Source organism: Gossypium hirsutum, chromosome A08, assembly GCF_007990345.1.
Source record: "Gossypium hirsutum isolate 1008001.06 chromosome A08, Gossypium_hirsutum_v2.1, whole genome shotgun sequence".
Taxonomy (NCBI): domain Eukaryota; kingdom Viridiplantae; phylum Streptophyta; class Magnoliopsida; order Malvales; family Malvaceae; genus Gossypium; species Gossypium hirsutum.
In genome coordinates this window covers 87,497,810-87,514,828 of record NC_053431.1, presented here as the reverse complement: position 1 = coordinate 87,514,828, position 17,019 = coordinate 87,497,810, and the positions used below count along the sequence as shown (strand labels likewise).

Sequence of the window (17,019 nt, the reverse complement as noted above, 5' to 3'; positions counted from 1 at the left end):
TTAATACACTAGTAGGTAGTAAGGATTAAATAATTCCTTGTATATGACAGAAGATAAGATTGACTTTCTAGACAAGCCTTACAAAAGTGGGTAGTCATTTAATTGCGTAACCAATTGTTTTCTATTATTATATCTCATAGTTATAATTACTTATGTAACTATTCCTTTGCAACTTGCAACAAAGTCTATTAACTTTACAATATGTGATAGTGAGCCATTGAGCTTAACAGCGTTTCTATCAATAAGCTTATAAAGCATATGCTCAATTAAAGCTAAATCAAGATTGGCTTAACATCACTTTTCTATTTTGCATAATTGTTGTTGTTTAAAATTTCAATTGAGCACAAGTAGTTATTCACTGCAGTTTGACTTATTGCAAGATCAAAAACAATAAGACAATTAAAAATGGGCAAAATAAAACATCTAAAGGTTTTTGAACCCAAAAGTGTCACTATTTATTCTCCTTTGGTTAAAAATAAAGCATATAATATAATATAAGCTTCCATAAGTAATAGAAAGAAATGAATTTATGAAGAACATCCTCTTTGGTCATATACACTTTCACAAAACCAAAGTTCAACCCTTCTATCAATAAAAACCATAATCCAAGCAAACTTAATATCTTAGAATTCCATGAATTTCAATAAATACACTTCTTTGGTAATACCATTTATTTAATTCATAAACTCCACTTACTCAATTGCCCACAAATATTAATTTTGAATAAGCAATGTGTTCAAACAATTTATTATAATTATTATATGAAATGTAATTATTGGATATTATGAGTTGGGTCATCTGTCTTGACTCAAGGCATATTAAAAAAGTGAGGAGATTTGGACAAAAATATAAGCTCAAAATATGAGTTTAGACAAAAAATAAGACTCATTTTCTAGATGGGCCGACTCGACCGAATTTAACTTGTTATGTTGCTACCATTTCGTTATTATAGCACTATTATTTTGTTGTTATTGTTTTAATTGTATAACTCTTGTGTTATTATTAATTTTGTTACTATTTTAAAGACATTTATTTACTAAGTTCAATTATGTTAATATTATTTAAGTATAATTTTTTTAATGTATTTTCAATTTGTTGATAAACATTTATTTTAATATTTTTAGTGTATTGGATGTATTATATTTTTTAAATTTATTTTTATATAAAAAATAATCTAAAAAATTAATAAGAGTAGACTGGGCTGAGTTTAGGTTTAACATTTTTTATTTGGATCGAACTGGAAAAAATTTTAGACTAATTTCTAAATCAAACCAAACCTAAAAAAACAGACCTAAAATTTTAGGTCAATTCAACCCGAACTCGACTCTACTCATAATAAGATCTAAATATATATAACTACCTAACATATTTACTGGGTCGATTCGGTTATGCTTCCATAACCCCCCTCCAAAAAAAAAATCTTAAACCATCCATGTATATTGGGTCAACCCATTTCAATTTTAAACAGAATTAGTCATCTTATTTAAAATTTTCATGAAATCGAAGCAAGAAAACTCTTGTGCTTTCCGTCATCTTTCGAAGTCTGTTTTAATTTAAAAATCTACGAATTCAACGAAATTTAAACTTATTTGAACTGACCCATTATTACTTTGTTTTTTCGAAGTTAAACCATTATTACTTATGGTGAAAAGTGTTTTTATACATAATATTTTTATAACTGATTTCAACCAAATAATTGGAGCGTTGCAGTCTTGCCATGTTGATTAATATTTCATATTAAGTTTTTTTTTTTTTTAATCTGGAGCATGTCTATACCTTTTTTCCCATCGATTTTAGATGGAGTGAAGAAAATAAAAGATGAGTATAAATAGACAGTGTATGTAAAAATAATGATGTTAGTAAAATTAAAAACTGTAATAATATTATAGCATGACAAAAAAAATAAATTAAACGTTAAGTAAATAAAAAGAGATTGAAATGGTAGATAAATGAAAATTTAAAAAGAGAAAATTGAAAAATTAGGCTACCCATCAGCTCTCCTTTTCATTTTACCAAACTATTTTTAATATATTTGAAGAAGTAAAAAACACATTTGTTTTTTATATATCAGAATTAAGTCAATTGAGTTTCACAATATGAAACAGCCAGTGAAACATATCAGCACTACCTTTACCAATTAACATCAACAAACACCACCAAGTGTTAATAACTAATACATATATACATCCATACAATACCCAAAATTAACGACTTTAGAAGCCCCATGTCTTTGGTTGGATAGATAAAAAGAACATCAGCCAAAAGCAAAATCAGAGGATGGAGATGGGTGCAGGGGATGGGTGGTTGTTGATGAGAAGGTTGTTACCCTTGGAGAGCTGGTCCATGAGGGTAAGTATGTGGGAGTTGTAAGCACGGGCCTGATTGACGGACTCTGCTTCCAACTCGCCCAGCTGAGAACAGAGCCTTTCCTCCGCCTCTTCCGCCACCCTCAGCCTTTCCCACACCTTTCTTAATTCCTTTCTCATATGCTCCTCTCTTTCCCTACTCTCCTTCAATTCCTTCTCTAACTCCTGGTTCCTCTTCCTCAGCTCTTCTTCTGGTGCCGCCATTGTTGGAGCCATGTGATAGCTTGCTGTTTTTGTTTTTTCTTCTAGTGGAGTTGTGAATCAACCAATGTGGAGGAATCGATTCTCTTAAAGGCCTAGGACCCTCCGACGCAAAGTGTCCAGGTTCAATGTATCTAGCTTGGTTCAATGATACCTGCTTACGTAAGTGCTTTGCTAATTCAACTGTTTTCATCCTTCAATTTTCAACTCTCTCAAGTATTCTAGCTATTTTGGCAACTTCTTGTGTAATAAGAAAAGTAATATGCTGTAAGGATAAAAGATTGAGCATTTTCTTCTTCCAATTATAAAAAAACAAATCTTCTTCCTATTTTAGCTTTTTACTTTTATTTTTATGAACATAATTAAAAATAATTAAAAGATATTATATTAAATAAATAATTAGTATAAACATAATAATAGAAATATAGAATATTATTAAATTAACTTAGAAAACAAAATTATCAAATTAAGAAATATAAATTATTAATATTATATTCTGGATAAAATATTATGATATGTAAAATTAAAAACAGACATAAAATGTCGAATTTATTTGTCCATACCTACATTATAGTCGGTTAGTGGTATGCATCACCCGATTTTTAAAGGGTAAAAAAAGTTGTTAAAAGATTTCTTACGTGATGAGTAATTTTCGTAAAGGACATAATAAGAGAGATTTCGGTCATTTTATTTTATTGAAATGATTTTATGATTAAATAATATTATAATTATAAATTATTTAAGTTCTAATTATATATGTTTAATTGATCCATCTACTAGCTCGAAATAATTAAAAATAAATTGTATGTTGAACCAAAGATATGGAACGAAAGAAAATGACAAAATAAGATAAATATATCACATGTACCACTATTCACATACCCTAGTATTTACTACGGCATGTTGTTGCCTCCTATACACCTAATTGGAGTAGAATTTATATTTTCTACTAAATATTATTATTTAATCAAGCCTTATTCGAACATAACTCTTGTACCAATTCTCTATAAATAAAAATTATGTGTTAAGTTTTTTACAACATTTAATAGACGTCATTATTCTGCCAAAAAGTATGGAAAATTTATTTCATAGAATAAATTCTATTTTTTGATGTAGGGAAAATTTATTTCATAGAATAAATTCTATTTTTTTGATAAAAACGCGTAGTTACTGATTACAAAGACAAATCAACTTTCCTATTGAAAGTTAACTAAAAGTTTTCATTCTACAATTTTGTTTTGTCTTGCTCGAGTCCATGCTCAAGGTAATACGTGGTCCGAGGATAACAGAGAATGTTATTCAATTGAAAGCCGAGATCAACTTAATCGCCTCGTACAAAACACATGTACTATTTTGATGAAGAATTAAAATACTTAACATTCAGGTATATATATATATAATGTTTTATCAGTTTGCAAGCTTTGGAATAAATATAATGTAAATATCTAAGTCTTTAGAGCAATCAACGAGGTCAATCAGATAGGAAGATATCTCTAAGCCCAAGCGGACTCCCACATTTCCCATAAGTCTAGAGTTCATTTGTAACACATACTTAGTATTTATGCCTCGTCTAGATCACTCGCTTCTCTGCTACACATCATGCAATCTATCTATCTGCAATGTTTAGTAAAGAGTATGTGAGCTCTTACAAGCTTAGTGATTGTCCCGAAGAACCACATAGCATATACAAAACATATGTCACACAATGAGTTCACCAGTACTATAAGTTCTTATAGCTTGCTATCAGTTCTTAACTTTTAATCTCTTCAGAACAGGTTGGAAAATTCTTTAAAATAACAGATTAATTCAAGAATCCATATTCCACCATTAACAACATCAATTTTAGCTAAAATTAGTCGACATTTAAAATTTTAAGTTTTCTCAAAACAACTCAAACCTAGTTATTTTCAATGAGCAAATAATTTCGAGCGTCGTTAATGTAACTTCTGAGATTCAACTATAGCTTCTAGGTCGAGTTTGGGGTGTTACACATTAACCAAGTTTGTTGGGATTTATATCTCAAATGGCTCAATTGGACACTTATCCAAATATTCATCACATCTATCAATTTATTCGATCCATCTTCCACTTTGTTTTTTTTAAATTTCTATTTCTTCGATTTCTTTAATTTCTAAATTTTTTTATTTCTTCTTTCAGGTCAAATCTAGATCTTTCTTTTTTGAGTCAAACAATTTAAATTCGATGCTTCTTCTGCTTCCTTCACTTCAATTCCTTATCACTAGTTAATAAAATTATTCATCAATTACATTAATACTTTGTATATTATTCTCACATAGTTTTTACACACAAAGAAAAAGGGAAGCAAATGTTTCTTATTGGTTGTCTGATGTGTAACTAATATTAAGAGGTATTATGTGGTCAGATCATAGTACAGAAAGACAACTTATATTAGTAGACGAAACTAAACATGTCCTTAGTCTAATTGGAAATGAGTCAATTAATTGAAAATCTAATATGTTTTCTATCAAGTCAAATTGGGGAGATATTTTGTCTTAAGCATTAGAGCGGATGACTCTTAGAAGATAGAGATATAGATATAACTGACTGGACTGATAGTACACCGGACAAGACTCGAGTAGAATAGATCCTGAATCCATTTATGGATCTATTCACTTATGACGATCATAGTGTAGCATACCTAAATCCTGAGTGGATGGCGAACTATGTATGTGTGACTCGTACATTTTGATGTAAATAAAATCCTGAGTTCAAATAGATAAGGAACCGAAAGCTAATGTGCTGGGTGAAGAGGAATTACATGGTAAAATCCTAACTTTTGTAGTATGTAGTGTCATTCACAATAGTGAAATTCATAGCTCAAAACATGAGTAAATTATATCCCCTCATTGGAATTACATGGTTGATGAAAGTAAACGTGACTACGGGTCATCCGTCTTTATAATGAATGACTTTTCATGAAAATAAACATTGTATTTTCTCACTTTTAAATGGAATAATAGTAAATATGTTGCAATAAAATGCTTACCCATGTAAAATAATAATGCAAGTCAAATCAATGCATAATAATTTACTTACCTTGAAACTTACCTCACATTGATTAGGCTTACTAAAGTTTCGATTACCATGGCTAGATATCATAAGCAAAGTCAATAACAAGATCGATAAAGTAATAATACTTAACTTACCAATGCTAATTAAATACACACTCATAAACATTCAGTGTAAGCAAGGATTCATGGAACACTTTAGCTTAACTTCCAAATAGTAAATTTTCACTCCAAGGTACCCACCAACTTAGCTTTTCACTAATTCAATCCTTCCTCTTTATCAATGCTACAATGTACCTATTCAATATTACCATTAATTCCAACACATGAAATATTTAAATGTATCACTTAACAACCATTACTACAAATTTAAATTAAGGAACCTTGCCTTAATTCCTCTTATTTGAATACATCAAAAAGGGTGCAAAAATTTCCTTTTTTATTGAATTCACTTCTTCTTTCTCTCTACCTTTAGCTTCAAAAATTATATAACCACCACCCCAAAACCAAAAAGATATAATTTAGAATGTAACTATTTTCACATATATAACTTAATTTGAAAATATTATAAAGGTGGAGTCATTTCTCATCTCTCCACTCATTCAAAAGGCTCTTCAAGCCTTCACCTCATCTTCACCTGTCTTTACAATTAGAGTCTTTATAACATGGGCATACAGGATAATTCAGAGTCAATTCTTAAATAAACTATTAAATCCATCTAATCCAAAAGGGAGAGACTCATGTTTTTGAGGGTTTAACAAGCTTCTTCTTTGCTCTCTTTCGAATGAAAGAGATAATGAGCCTTCTCTCTAACTTCACATTACTTAGTTTCTTCATTAGTGATTTCTTAATAACTCCACTTAAATTAAATTTATGGAAATGATCTTAATTAGCCAAATGGTGGCTCATCGAAGGGATCTTTTTTTTTTTAATTTTTTATCTCTAACGAACATAATTAAGACTTAACTAAATTATGCTTTATGAACATGATCCAACGGTGAGGATTTTAATTTATTTACTTTTAGTGGCAACTAATGGTGGAAATAATTCTCATTCACTAACACCATAAAATTTATGGAAATGATTCCCTTAATCTCTATAATATCTGTATTCAATCCCTTTTATTTCTTTTATCTCCCATCAATTATTTCTATTTTCCAATCCTCTTAATTTACTCAATAACTAACAAGTCATATCTCAATTTAGTTTTGATATTTTCTAATGCCATATATTAATTAATTAAAATAAATATGATTGATAGGGTCTCACTCTCGGGAACTTAATTAGCTTTATCCCAACACAACATGAATTACGACACAAAAAATTTTAAGGTGTTAATTAACCCGACTATATCACACGAATCTATGTTTGCTTTCTGGAACTCAAGTATGTATGGAAAAATGTAAAAATGTAGCTAGTAAGCTTAGGTTTGAATTTTGTGACGTGAGTTTCATGCTAAGACTAAAATCAATAAAACAATATTAATATCCATCAAAATTCTATAAGACTGAAATCATAATAAACCGTTAAGGACATATTAAAAACCAGCCAAAAATCTAGCCACATTACCTTTATTTTCACAGGCCAAAAGAATGGTAATAATATCACCTACTCAAATTACTATAACCTAACTTGGATCACTTCCTTGGGACCGTACAACTCATACTGGAAATGTTAACTATCTACAATGGTTTAGAAAGGAGTGTGCGAGCTTAACAAGCTCAGTGAATGGATCAAAATTTACCACAAATATACACAATATCATACAGTAAACGAAAGCAACTAAAGCAAAAATACAAAAGTACTCAACTATAATGTCAAACTAACTTAATCATGCATTGCTTACAAATACATCTAACTATGAACTCACATACTTATACATACAACATATTTCATAAATAATTCATTAATTGATAATTTGGCAACTTAAGACTATGAAATATAAAAGTAGACTCTATCACCACACATTAGATACACGAATCTCCTACACATCAATGACTCGGAGTCGAACATATCTCATAAGTGTAGCCTCAAGCTAACACTCTCTAACACACCAACATATCTCGACAAATGGAGCTTAACTCACATTCCCTTATCTCTCCAAAACTGTCCTAGGCCTCAATGCCCTAAATCGTAACACAAGGGCGAGTACTCACAAAATCCTATGGCATGCCAACTATATCCAACAGTCCCAAAAGGTCACAAGGCCTAAGTATCCACAATTATACACATATTTACTTACCGCTTTCTGCATATTTTCACTTCATTTATATTATACACGCAACAATATCACAATCACTTAGCATGCTTACCATGCCCTCTATTGCTGCACTTACAAGTGCTAACATATAACTCAATGAGCTATAACCACAATAAGTCACATATAAATGCATGAAACAGAAATTCCATAATACATATTAACACAATCACATCTCCACAATATTGCAAAGTACACAAAAAGAGTAAGAAAGCTTATACTTGGTACTTAGGATAGGGATTTAGGCTACTCCTAAGCTCCCATTTTACACTATGAATCGTGTTTACAAGCAGTGATTTCAAAACACTCACCGTTTACGCTTTTACCTATTTTTCGAAAACTTAAACTAACTTTTTCTTGCCTTTCGCCTCACTAGAAGAAGATCCAAATGATTTTGAAGCTTCACACATATTAACAACACAATGTACACAATTAATTAGCATCCATAACATACGTTAAACAAACAAAAATGCAGGTTTGAGCCTAGTTCCTCATGGAACTGAAATTTTCAACTAGCATAGTTGAAACTCAAATTCCTTAATTCACATTCAAACCTATCATTTAAAGCTGATTCTAAACATCTAATTATTCATCCAATAATAATTCTCAACCCTCAAGACACTCAAAACTCCTCAAATTAATGGTTCCAAAAATTTCGACATCCATGGCCATTTTTATGAAAACTCAACAAAACCTTCAAATCTTTTAACAAAACTTTAAGGCAAGTTTAAAAACCTTATAATAACATAAAAAAAATTGAAAAACTCTTAGAAATAGTATTTTCGTCTACAGTCTCAAATTTATCCATTAACGACTCTAATTTTTGACTACTACACAAAATCCTTGATTCAATAGATTAGAATTTGATTCGAATGACTAGACTACATCAAAAACTATTTGGAAAACAAAACATTACCTTCATTGAGGAAAAAACTGAACGATTGATTGAAAATCTGGGAAAACTCACTTGGAGAAAAATTAACGAAATTAATGGTGTTCTTGTTGTTATTTCTCTGAATTCAAAGGGGTTTTAATGTTTGAAGGATGATAGAAAATAAGGGATTGGAGTAATGAAGACCAAAGATTAAACGATGATGTTTAGAGATTTTTCTCTCTAATGGACGGCATTAAGAAAAAGGGTGAAGGGTGTTTCTCTTTTTTTTTTACATCAAAAGTAGGGTGAAATGAGGGAAAATGGGTTGATTTTAAAACTTCGTATAATTTCTTTAAAGCTACTCTTAAATATAACCCTTCTACAAAATAGTCCTCTTTTAAAATTGAAAGTCATTTTCACACTATTTTCATAAATTGATTTAATTTTCAAAGGTCATAGACGAAGATATTTTCAGGTTGCATATTTTGAATTCTGAACCCTATTTCAGGCCATAATTTTAGAACTACACTTAAAACACCTAGACCTAATTTTGGGGTGTAACAACTCTGCCCCTCTAAAAAGAATTTCGTCCTCGAAATTTACTTGAACTAAACAAATAGGGATATTTTCGCTTCATCGCATCTTCGGCTTCTTCGTCCTCAAAATTTACTTGAACTAAACAAATAAGGATATCATCGCTTCATCACATCTTCGGCTTTTCAAGTAGCTTTCTCAGTTTTGTGGTTATGCCACAAAACTTTAACCAATAGAACTCTCTTTTTTCGAAAAACCTTCTCTTTGCGAGCCAAAATCTCAAACAACTTTTCCTTATAAGTGAGGTCATATCGAACCTCAATCTCCTCTACTTGCACGATTTACGATAGGTCAGAATGATACTTATATAACATGGACACATGTAAGACGTCATGGATTTGCTTAAGCTTTGGCGGCAACTTGAGTCGATAAGCTACCGAACCAATTCTCTCAATAACTTCGTAAGGTCCAACATATCTCAGACTCAACTTACCCTTCTGTCCAAATCTCAGAACCTTCTTTCAGGGTGAAACCTTCAAAAATACCTTATTGCCAACTTGAAACTCGATATCATGACGTTTCAAATCCGCATAATACTTTTTTCTTATTTGATGCTACTTTCAACCTTTCACAGATCAATCTCACCTTCTCTTCAGTCTCTCGAAACAAATCTGGTCCAGCAACCCACTTTTCATCCAAGTCCATCCGACACAAGGGAGTCATACACTTCCTACCATACAATGCTTCAAAGGTACCATTTGAATACTCGTCTGAAAGTTGTTGGTATAGGCAAATTTCACTAAGGGCAAGTATCGCTCCCAACTATCACTGAACTTAATCACATAGCTACGAAACATATCCTTTAAGACTTGAATTACCTTTTCTGACTGACCATCTATTTGGGAGTGATAAGCCATATTGAAACTAAGCCTCAACCCTAAAGCCTCTTGCAAACTCTTCTAGAACCTACAAGTAATACGTGGATTCTTATCCGAAGTAATAGAAACTGGAACTCCATGGAGACATACAATCTCGTTTATATACAACTATGCCAACTTTTGTAAAGAATAGTTAGTATGCACAACCAAGAAATACGCACTCTTAAAAATTTGATCAACAAATACCCATATAGAATCCTTCTTCGCCAGGGTCAAAGGCAAACTAAACTCTATACAACAAGTCCATGGTGATCCTTTCTCATTTCCATTCAGGAATTGTAATCAGTTGCAACAAACCTAAAGGGCACTGATATTCTACTTTCACGTTCTAACAAACTAAACACTGAGTCACAAAATCTGTTACATCATGTTTCAAACCAAACCACTAATACAACTCTTGTAGATCATGGTACATTTTACCACTACCGGGATACATAGTGTAGGGGTTACTGTATCAAGTCCACGTCATGCGATACACACAATCTTCCTTGAAAATTCAATATACCATCTGTGTTAACATCAAAATCTCCCTTTACGCCTTGTTCAACCTGTCGAATCCTCTTTATCAATTTCTTATCTAACGGTTGTTTCTCCTTAATCTGCTAAGACAAAGTTGGCTTCACTTGAAGTTCAGCAAACTACCCATCATCATTGGTTATACTCAAGTATGCAAACATAGCTCGCAATTCTATCATCGACTTCCTACTCAAAGCGTCTACAGCTACATTCGCCTTGTCGAGATGATACTCTATCACACAATTATAATCCTTTAAAAGTTTAATCCATCTCATTTACCTTAAATTCAACTCTTTCTGGGTGAGAAGATACCTAAGGATTTTATAATTTGTATAGATAACACATTTCTCACCGTACAAATGATGACACCAAATCTTCATCGCAAATACCAAAGCAGCTAACTCTAAGTCGTGGGTTGAAAAATTTCACTCATGCGTCTTCAATTGTCTCAAGACATAAGCCATAGTTTCGCCTTCATGCATCAACACAATCGAGTCATGAGTATGAAGTATCATTGTAAACCAAAAAATCTTTCCTGGGCTCTGATTGAGTCAATACAGGTACCTTAGTCAAAATTGCCTTAAGTTGCTCAAAACTTTTCTGTCTTTCATTAATCCATTCAAATAACACATTTTTCTGAAGTAGTTTCGTTAAAGGTATAACAATGAAGGACTCTGCCTAAGAAACTTCGAACCTCGATAACACACTGCAGCAAAATTAATTTTTAGCGACGTTTTTTAACTAAAATTAAAAGCGCCGCAAAAAACGCCGCTATAGACGGCGCCACTAAAGTTCGCGGCGTTTATTTGAAAAAAACGCCGCTAAAGATCATGACCTTTAGCGGCGCTTTTCCTACAAACTCCGCTAAAGATCACGATCTTTAGCGGCGCTTTTCTTAAAAACACCGCTAAAAGTCATGAAATTCAAAAAAAAATATTACAAAATATTATAAAGGTCATGAAAAATATATAAAATTTAAAATTCATTATCAAATTAAATTTTCTATTAAAATTTTAACTTTAAAACTAAATACAAAAATTAATGAATTTAAATTTAGAATTTAAAATAATAAATTAATAACACAATTAAAATCCAAAAGTTAGAACTCAAGTTATCTTAAATATTAAAATAAAAATAAAAATTTAAAATCAAAACTAAAATAAATAATAAAAATTAGATTAAATATAAAGATATCAATAAAATAAGATATTATAATGAAGTTTCTTAATTGAAATAAGGACTTAATTCCCATGTGAAATATCAACATTGATTATTTAAATTGATTAACTAAGTCAAAATTGCAATTTGTGTTTTTCTTCTTTCAACTCAAATAAAAATAAAATGTTGAAACAAAACAATTAAATAAAAAATTAGAATAATTAGTTGACACGAGATTATTATTAAGTATATGCAAATATGCAAGTAGACGATTACAAAATTGGGTGTAGCTTTTGATCAACTAATTAGTTGATCCTACTGCAGGTTCTATCTATAATCTGCTTAACTAACATACAAACATAAGACATTCTAATACTTTTTTGCACATAAAATATCTAAAAGTCACACCTGAATTCGGATTCATAGCACATACGGTGTCAATTGCATGTTATCATCCTTATTCGCTGCTGCAATGCCTCCCACAAGCATTCGTAGAGGTAGGAGCTAGTCATTATGTGCCTCCTGCAAATTGTTCTTGGACCGCAATCTAGTGTAGTTGGCTTTTCCTGTTGCATTTGACACCAGTCAAAACATAAAAGAGCTATTGCCACACAAAAGTAATCATCAAAACGATATCCAGAAAAACAATATACAGTTAAATTATGAGAATGCAAAAATACAAAACGATACCGCTGTTCTTAGATCCCACAACATTACTTTCCTATCATAAGATGAAGAAAGTAAATGAAGAGGAGACGTATTGTGCCACTTGCAAGCTGGAATCCAACAACTATGTGCTGAGAACTGAAACGCAGGTGTCGATGTTCCTTGAAAAATAGAAAAAAAAGTTTCAAGTGAGATGGAGTTTTAGTGGTTTCATGTGCCTGCACATGCAACAAGTAGGAGAAAAAGAAGGGAAAAGAAAAAAATGAAAGCAACCTAAGAAATAGTATCCTTTTACCCTTTCTTCTCGGATGAACAAAAATGGTACATCCAAAAATGGAACATCCAAACATCAAATTAACAATAATAATTATGACAAAGAGCTCATTCAACTAATTTGATATAATTTAATCAATTAATTCAATAGTCAATTAACAATATTAACTATTATGGTTAAAATGCAAAAAATTATATTTTTAAAATATATAAATTCTAATAATAAAATTCAAATCAGCATTTTGATAGAGTCAACAATACTAACTGATTGAACTAACAGATAACAATTAAATTAAATTATGTCAAATCAAAGTAGAATACAGATAGGACAGTTAAGTGTAAAGTCCAAAAGATAGATATAAGCATTCACACATATGAAAGCAGGTCATATTTTACTTGTAAAGAAACCATCTTAAATTTTAAAAAAAAAAACTGAATTGCAAATAGAGGTATCCTGTCTTTCAATTACTAATTCTGAAGCAAAGGGAAGGCCATAAAAATACTTCAGATTCGGCTTCCGTTTAAAGAGACAGAGACAGAGATCATTTGCTCACCTCCAGTGATAGAACCAAAAGAAAACACCCATGTATTAATAATGGTTTAAAATAAAACAATAACAGAAAAATGATAAAAAGCCTTGGCAAAATAAATATCATTAAGGAAATCGATCAATATCATACCGTCTCCAAAAGAGAAAGCCCTGCATGACTTTTACATGATAGTCTCTGACTGAATGCTAGAAAAGACATCCCTGCATATAAGAAAAGCTGTCAGGGGAAAGAAGTGCTGAGAAGCAGCAAATTGATTGAAAGAACTTTAAAATATATGTATGTCTATGAGCATAAAATTTCCTTTTCTAATTGCCCGAATTAACCTAGTTTCGTGATAAACAACAATGAGATGGACTACTTTGCATCAAAATGGACCTTCTATTAATACATATACAATAATTATAAAAGAACGATAAATATATTTAAGACACAGAAGGAGAAGGTTTATGTCAATACATCAAAAAAAGCTAGTTAGCAGCATCTTGCTTCTTCTGTGCAAGTATATGGTACCTAACAGCACCCAAACATCAAAATGGTGGTCATGGGAGAGGTTTTACTGATTACGTGTTCTTAGAGAGCATCCCAGCTGCAAATAGTAGGTTCCTTCTAGAAAACTAATCCAAACATAAAGTTGAACAAATATATATACATAAATGATCAGACAGACAATACAGACCAACCTCAGAAGTTGCATAAAAAGTGGAAATATATACGCATCTGATTCAGAAGAAAAGAATTACCTGTAAACTATACACAGAAGTAGACTTGGTTGCAAGGGTTTTCAATGATCTCAGCCTGTTTGGATTCGTCCCACTCCTGTTGATTCACCTATTTTACCATATTAATAAAAATTACCAGATGATTCCATACCATATGAGACATTATATATTATATCATACAGCCAAATTTCTTCACTTGTGAAACCTACTTTTCTTCATTCCTTGGGACCTTGTGCTTGTTGTTACATCCCACAATTTTATGGTGCAATTCGCAGATCCAGATGCCAGAAGTGAGCCTTCACAACTGGATGTCCAGCAACGGGAAAAAAATGTCAAGAAACTCAGGCGTACCATCATCTCAAACTTGCTTTATAAAAATTGGATATGAAATTATAAAATGGCATCACAAACAGAAAGATAACAGCATAAACAAGCTCAAGTTCACCACCTTAAACTTTCTGCTAATACAAGGAAAAACCCAGAAAATTTATGAAAATCAGAAAATCTTACATATATTATTGAACCGTAGAAACCCAGATAACAAAAGCAAGCAGAAGTCTTAACAAATGAATAAAAAGTTTACCAAATAAATGTTTGGTGCTTCCTTGGTTGGAGTTTGAGAGGCCGGCGTTCAGAGGAAGAGGAGAAACGAGTCAGGTTTTGTATGGGTTAATGAATCTTTTATGTAGCGGCTTAAAAGGTAAATCAAACGCGCTCCACCAAACGACGTCAAACTGAAAAACAAAGAAATTGAACAAAGACAAAACAAAGAATGACTTTAAAAAGACAAAACATTATTTACTTGAGGTTCTTGCTGAGTTTTCTCTGCTTTCCTGCTAAAGTGCCCCAAATCTTCATTTGCCTAAATACCAGAAAGGGATAAATTTTCCATAAATGAGCTTAACTGAAGTCCACTACACAGATTTTATGGATTTACTTGAGGATTCAAAAATGAAAACATCATGAGAGGAAAAACTTTGTAGCTTATATGTGTATGTATATCACCAGAAAGAACGAACAGTTCATAACATGTTAGAAATTAGAGAGGAGGCCAGAAAGTTAATGCTTAACATGGGAGAATGAGACTGTGAGAGAGAGATGCCTCAACATCTGAGCATGATTACCATCTAAAACCAAGAACCAATGCCTCCTACGTACCATTATACAACTCCCCCCAATTTTTTGCTACTTACTTTCACTAAATAGTATAGCATCACACTATTTAACTTTCCTTTCAAACCTTACCTAAGATAGTAAGCCCTGTAAGCAGCTGGACCATCCTTGAAAAGAATCGACAACCCATTGTGGATCAGAAATGTTCTCAACTGGTAAGGGCAAAGCAGGATGAAAATCAGACTCTCAAGGAATATCATATGAAAATTACTAATTGGGAGAACTGTAAAATTAAAACCAAGTAATAAATGAAACTTTCTTGAAACAAATAATATAGCAGAAGGCCAAATCATAACCCCCTATCCCTTTAATAATTAAAGGGAAGCTTATCTAATGAAGAGATTCATAAAGTATACCTTATATGTAAGAAACTTCAGTTTAATCATTAGATTTGCATCTTCATTGGCTAAACCATCTATTGTGGATGTGCAACTTCCATTATTTACATGTCCTACTATATCATTGTTGCTTTTTGCAATTCCAGCTGCTCGTTCATTGTTTGCCTTGAACAAATTAACATCAACAAAAAAACCTAAGAGAAAACAGAGAGCACGAGAATAACTAATTTGCGGGTGGGTTCGTCAATCTTTCATCAAAATGAGTATGTGGGAGTGGGAGTGGGAGTGGGAATGCGAATAGAAACGAAGTAGCAAACTGTTATGGCAACAACAACAACGCTAAAGAACAAAAAATCCATTGATTGCTAGTGCTAATTAATAAAAACAACAAACACATAAAACCTAACTTACTGTGCATAGAATATTGGATGAAGTTCTGCAAGAAATTCCTTCTTTCCACAAGGAATTACTCCACAACTGCAGACAAAGTTTTCAGCTTCCTTTTCCCTTTATCTTCTTCACCCGTGTAATACCCATCGCCCCATCCAAGTACAGCGGAGCCAGAGTAATCGTGGGCACCTTCGATAAGAGCTTGGAGACGCTGCTGTTGGATAATTTCTTTATTGAAAAGGGAAACGGAGGGGTGAGATTGGGGGTGTTTTGAGGATACTGATTTTAGGGGAAAAAATTAGGGGCTTTAGTGTCGGCAATGAGAAAAAGAAAACATTTCAGAAAGGAAGTTTAAGTTAAACAATTATGTTTTTTTTGCGGCGTTTCTTTTTCTCTAATTAAAACTATACTGTTTAGGTTAAACTATTTTTTTTGCTGCGTTTTTTTTAAAAACGCCGCGAACCCCTTAAATCTCCAATTAAATTTTACTTAAAACACATCATATTTATAAATACTTAACATAAATTTACTTAAACCTAATGATATTGTTTTAATTTTTTTATAAATATATACATGTTATTTTCATTTGATATTTATTAATTTTTTAAATATAAACAAGTTAAATATTTTTAATTATTATTATTTTTCTATTAGTCATTGAATTATATGTAAGTTGTGGATTTAGTCATTTTACTTTAATTTTGTTATTTTTAGTCATTGTAATTTTGAAAATTTGAAATTGTAGTATTAATTAAATGGTAGCTATTAAATTCATTAAGTTTTGCTATTTCTAAAATCTAATGTAACAAACATATTACTCACAAAAAGCCAGTTACGGATTTAACGGTTGTCATTTGTGTCAAAATTAAAATTTCAAAATTTGAAAAGTATAGGGACCAAGAATGATCTAATTGGATAACATGAACTCAACCTACAACTTTACACACAATACCAAGACTAATAGCAGAATTTAACCAAACATATATAATTGCTATCATTTGAGTAATCATGACTAAAATTTTAAATTTTGAAAAGC

General features: G+C 31.5%; 2 protein-coding genes across 8 annotated transcripts; both read right to left on the bottom strand.

The window, feature by feature from the left end:
* Positions 1–2,041: 2,041 nt before the first annotated feature.
* On the bottom strand, positions 2,042–2,893 carry LOC107921084 (protein RESPONSE TO LOW SULFUR 3). Its single transcript, XM_016850937.2, has one exon. The coding sequence runs from the start codon at positions 2,580–2,582 to the stop codon at positions 2,271–2,273; it is 312 nt and encodes a 103-aa protein (XP_016706426.1). The 5' UTR covers positions 2,583–2,893; the 3' UTR covers positions 2,042–2,270.
* A 9,201-nt stretch (positions 2,894–12,094) lies between these two features.
* LOC107922622 (tRNA ligase 1) lies at positions 12,095–16,403 on the bottom strand. Of its 7 annotated transcripts, XR_001691375.2 has the most exons (11): positions 16,005–16,339; positions 15,612–15,787; positions 15,328–15,407; positions 14,885–14,944; positions 14,666–14,816; positions 14,292–14,386; positions 14,104–14,191; positions 13,820–13,977; positions 13,493–13,563; positions 12,564–12,700; positions 12,095–12,439 (listed from the first exon to the last, which is right to left on the bottom strand). XR_001691375.2 is itself a non-coding variant. In XM_016852734.2 (10 exons), exons 1-7 carry the CDS (start codon positions 16,009–16,011, stop codon positions 14,154–14,156), a joined length of 477 nt encoding a protein of 158 aa, XP_016708223.1. In that variant the 5' UTR covers positions 16,012–16,403; the 3' UTR covers positions 12,095–12,439; positions 12,564–12,700; positions 13,493–13,563; positions 14,104–14,153. The 7 variants fall into 7 exon arrangements, 1 of the variants encoding a protein (XP_016708223.1); XR_001691376.2 differs by lacking the exon at positions 13,820–13,977 and having other exon boundaries at positions 15,612–15,758; positions 16,005–16,352; XR_001691373.2 differs by lacking the exon at positions 13,820–13,977.
* Positions 16,404–17,019: the final 616 nt, after the last annotated feature.

What these genes read in the sequence shown, in the direction of transcription:
- LOC107921084 (XM_016850937.2), bottom strand. Translation starts at nt 2,582, where the DNA reads ATGGCTCCAACAATGGCGGCACCAGAAGAAGAGCTGAGGAAGAGGAAC.
- LOC107922622 (XM_016852734.2), bottom strand. An exon ending in AAGCACCAAACATTTATTTG is followed by an intron (nt 14,387 to 14,665) that starts GTAAACTTTTTA and finishes CTGGACATCCAG; the next exon opens with TTGTGAAGGCTCACTTCTGG. An exon ending in GTCCCAAGGAATGAAGAAAA is followed by an intron (nt 14,192 to 14,291) that starts GTAGGTTTCACA and finishes ATGGTAAAATAG; the next exon opens with GTGAATCAACAGGAGTGGGA.